The sequence below is a fragment of the Arachis duranensis genome, chromosome 5, assembly GCF_000817695.3.
Source record: "Arachis duranensis cultivar V14167 chromosome 5, aradu.V14167.gnm2.J7QH, whole genome shotgun sequence".
Lineage (NCBI taxonomy): Eukaryota > Viridiplantae > Streptophyta > Magnoliopsida > Fabales > Fabaceae > Arachis > Arachis duranensis.
This window is the reverse complement of record NC_029776.3, coordinates 105,084,401-105,089,275: the sequence shown is the minus strand read 5'-3', so window position 1 is coordinate 105,089,275 and position 4,875 is coordinate 105,084,401. Positions and strand designations below refer to the sequence as shown.

The 4,875-nt window shown below is 30.3% G+C and overlaps 1 protein-coding gene across 1 annotated transcript; it reads left to right on the top strand.

The window, feature by feature from the left end:
• The first annotated feature begins 1,496 nt into the window (after positions 1-1,496).
• Positions 1,497-2,747, top strand: LOC107490852 (probable F-box protein At4g22165). Its single transcript, XM_016111668.1, has one exon. The coding sequence runs from the start codon at positions 1,497-1,499 to the stop codon at positions 2,745-2,747; it is 1,251 nt and encodes a 416-aa protein (XP_015967154.1).
• The last annotated feature ends 2,128 nt before the right edge of the window (positions 2,748-4,875 follow it).

Here is a 4,875-nt window from a genome sequence, read left to right as displayed (position 1 = left end):
AATATTTTCCACTGCAGAGCAAGTTACCGATGGCATCGATGCCACTGGCCTCACTGCACATAAATCGTCCTAAGGCTGTGGTTTTGGGATTTGGACGTAAATCGTGCTAGGGTTAGGAAGAAGCACGTAAATTGTGCCAGGATAGGGTGTTTTAGGTTAAAACGCCTAGGACGATTTATGTGTTATTTCTAATACCCACTAGGGTGAGACTATTTATACCTTATTTACCTATGTAATTCATGCATAAATCGTCACATGGTACAATGATTTATATATTAATTAAAACATACCAGTCTAGGACAATTTATATATTATATAGTTTAGGGGATTTACGTTCAAGAAAACAATTTAGGAGATTCAGGTAAAATTGGAGAGTAAATAATTTATTTAAATAAAAAACCCTTTTTGTTATTTATGTATAGTGATTTTGCTTTTTGATATGGATATGTTGGTTTCTTTATTAGTATTTTATGATCAGTGATTGTTATGGTACCTTAAATATGATACCTAATTTATTAAAAAAATATCAAATAATTAATAATTAATATTTAATAAGTTTTGAATATTTAATCTTTTACTCTATAAAATAAGTTTGGCAACGCACCAAAACATAAAAGCACCATAGAATTAGTTTTTAAGACGAAGATGTTACACATGATACTTTGATATGTATTGATAAGAAGTGTGATGTGTTATTTTTTTTAGAGATTTAATTTTAATTTTCCCTCAAAATGAAAATAGGATTTAATTTTCATATATAGGATCAATCAATATCAAAATATTTTAAATATATTTAATTATATATTTTCATATTACCAGAGATAATTATTATTTTAAATTTATTATGTAATTCAAACCAACGAATATAATTAAATAAATATATAAAATATTATATACAATCAGTGAAATAAAGTTAACTACAATAAATTTTGTTACCCGAAAAGCTAAATAAAAAATTTGAACAATAAATAATGAATGATACGGATCCCAAATTTCCAATATCACCCTGTGAGGTATTACTGTATTAGATGGATGGATAAGATAGATTCCAACTTCCAAGGTCATATTTGATTTTATAGTGTCCCCAAGAAAAAACTAGTTATCTTTTCAATAAATTTTGAAATTCAAAGTCAAATAAAACGGGGCAGAATCTACCCAAAATAAAAAGAAACAGAGATATGCAAGAACAAAATTTTAGTAATAAAAATAAAAAAATATTTTTTAAAAACTATAATTTATATTTTTTAAAAGATATTTTATTTAAAAATATATTTTTAACATAATAAATTAAAAATTATTTTTATATCAGATATTTAAATATAAAATAATTTATTTTAAAGATTAAAAATTATTTGAAAAAGATATATTCATAGAAAAACAAACAAAACCTATATATAGGTAACAAACACAACGAACTCCAAACAAACCTTGAGTTCTGCAGTTTGCTTTTCAAATTTCACTTGATATCTGAGAATAATATAGCTTGAGTCTGAGATATGGGTGACATTAATGGATGGGCAAACATTCATCATGACATCTTGAAGGAAATTGCGGAGCACTTGTATTCTTACGATGATTTCATCCAACTTGGTTTAGTTTGCAAGCAATGGAACTTGAAACTTCCAGAGATCTCTAGCGAGATTTTGTGGCTGCTGATACCTGAAGAATCTTCCAGTACTCATATTTATGAAGACGAGGAGATCTACCATCTCATGCAGTTACCTATTGCTGATGAAGTACCACTTGATATTCAGTCTCTTGATGAGGCCAAGATCCACTATCTCAAGCTACCAGAGATGCAGACCAAATTGATCCGTGGTTCTTTTGGTGGATGGTTGATCGTCCTAGATATATACAAGGGTTCGATGTATATGTTAAATGCATTTACAAAGGTCCGTTTAGATCTTCCTCCAATATCAACTTTTCCGGATATAATTGACTACAATCCTAACAGGCATGGCTTTGAATATGCTATTTGGGATTTGGGTGTTGAAGATATGGATGATTACCACCGGGTCTCGAGCAGTGTGATGAATAGGATCTGGGTTGGGAAGGTTATTATAAATTCATGTCCTATCAATGACAATGAAGATTTTATGGCAGTTGCTATACATGGATTTCGTTGTACATTAGCCTTTTACAAACCAAATGATAAGAGATGGTTAAATCTTAATGAGAAGACATGGTTTGATGATGTCATATTTTTTGGAGAGAAGATATATGCAGTAGAAGATAGTGGCCAGCTATACGAATTTGATACAAACACAAAGTCAGGGCCTGTAGGTGGTATTCATGAAGCCAAACCTCCCTTTCGTGCTGCGGTGGGTTCTTACCAGCTTAAATATTTGGTTGGGCGTGCTAATGGAAGTTTATTGATGCTGGTGAGACATTTTACCTATCATCGTGGATTTTCTCGTACTTACAAATTTGATATCTATGAATTGAAGAAGAATGCAAAAGAATGGTGCAGACTACGTAGTTTGGAAAATTACGTAGTGATGATTGGATTCAACTCTTCTGTTCAAATGCTGCCTGCAAGTATTCAAACCAAAGGAAATAAAATCTACTTTACAGATAACCTACAAGATTGGAAAGCATGGGACGATGTCGAACATCAAGATATTGGCATCTTTGACTTGGACGATGGAAGTTGTCAAACACTATTATCCGATGTAAAGTTCGTGTGTCCTCCTGTCTGGTGTCATTCAAAATTTGTCTCAACAACAAAAGGGTGTCAGAGGAGTTGACTGGTTAGTTATGATGAAACTAGCTGCTGGTTCACTTAGTTTGTTGCAGCTAGATATTTAAGAGTTAGAGTTAATTAGCTTAACTTGAGTTAGAAGTTAACCACAGTTAGATGTTAGTTGCTGATTTTAGTTCTGTATATAAACACCTTTGTGTAACTGAATCAGTTAAGGTTCATCATTAATTCCATTATTCTCTCATCTTCTGATTTTTGCATGCCGTAACCGTTTCTCTCTCAACTCTGCTATGCACTTAGAGCATGAGTTTTCAGTTACAGTGGATCTGGTTTATTTTGTTGGTGTTGTTGTGGATGCAATTTTTTTGTTATTGTGTGTGTAGTGATTTTGCTTTTCAATATGGATATGTTGGTTTTTTTGTTAGTATTTTATGATGGGTAATTGACTAATTGTTTTGGTACCCTAAACATTGTCTAATTTGTTAAAAAAAATATTAAATAGTCAATATTTATTAAGTATTGAATATTTAATTTTTTACCCTATAAAATAATTTTGGCAACTAAGGCACAAAAAATAAAAGACACTATAGAATTAGTCTTTATAATAAAGAAAAGTATATGAAACCAAAAAATTATCAGCCAAAAATTAAATAAAACTACATTTATTTATATTAATAATTAATTTTAAATTTTTTTAATTTAAAATTTAAAAAATTTAAAATTAATTAAGTAAACCTAATTAAAACCTATAAAAGCCTTCCTTTTCTCTCTCACATTAACCTATCCACCTCCAACAATCACATACATTTCTCTCTCACCAATGCTGCTAGAAGTGCCGGCGACTTCCATGCTCTCCGCGACGCCCTCAACAAGCGCATCCAAGACAACTGCTTTAATACGAAGTCCACCTTCGATCCTAGAAGGAGAGGTAGATGCCGAGGTCAACGCTGACAAATTTAGCTGTGACAGAGAGGGAAGATGATCTTCACATAGTGTGTTACGAGGTAAATGCGAGAGGGAACAAGATTCATGCTCTTGCGGAGAAAATTAACGTGATGAGTGCAATGGACAAGGATGCCAAGCAACTCACTTTCATGCAGCCGGCGGAGAAGGTTGATGAGATTTTCAGCAGACCGGAGACTTTCTTCTTCCCTGGCCCTCATCATGACGACTGGGGCAATACGAAGTCTACTTTTGATTCCAGGGGGAGAGGTAGATGCCGAAGTGTGCGTGGCCGGAATCCCATTCTTGTCCGGTGAAAGTGTTGAGACCGAAATGGAAGAAAAGAAACACGTGGTTCAGTTGCCATTGGATCTGGAAGGTGTTTGGGAGGGGCAATATGAGAAGTGGCGGAGTTATTGAATAACAACAATAACATGGGAGTAATAGTCCATCTTCAAAAAATATTCGTTTAATATGAAAAAAAATATTTTAATACTTAACAAAAAACATTCAATTATATTTTAGTAAAAATAATTAAATATTTATAAAATTTAAAAAAATATATAAAATTTTTAAAGAAATAGAGGCATTCATATTTGCAATACAACAAAATTCGAAAAATATATAAAAGAACATCCATTTAGTATGAAAAAGAAACATTCTGATACTTAGCAGAAGAAACATCCATATATATTAACTCGTAGAGATTTTGAATTTACCCAAAGATATTTGACCCTTTTGATTCCCTAACTTTGCTCTTATGATAAAAGTGTTATACATGAAATTTTGATATATTTGGATAAAAAGTGTGATGTGTTATTTTTCTTCTTAAATTACGAAAATATTTATATCATTAATAAAATTTGAAAACCAATTATATTTATGAGTGTAAGAACTGATAATATTATATAAAATTTGAAAATTTCTTTGTGTATATTCATAAATAAATAAAAGAATTGAAAAATAAATTTATTTTTTTATTTGTCATTATTTGAGTATTTTATATAATAGTTATCTTTTATACTAAAAAATATCATAAAATGAAAGAAGTAGATCTATATATTCGTAAATCATTTCTTAATCAATATTTAGAAACACGTTATACAGTAGGTTTGTAGAAAATACATTAGAATATTTATGTATAATATAATATTTACTATGTATTTTAAAATTAGACTAAATAATTCTATCAAAAGAATTTTATTAAATAATTTTAAATTACTTTAATTTTT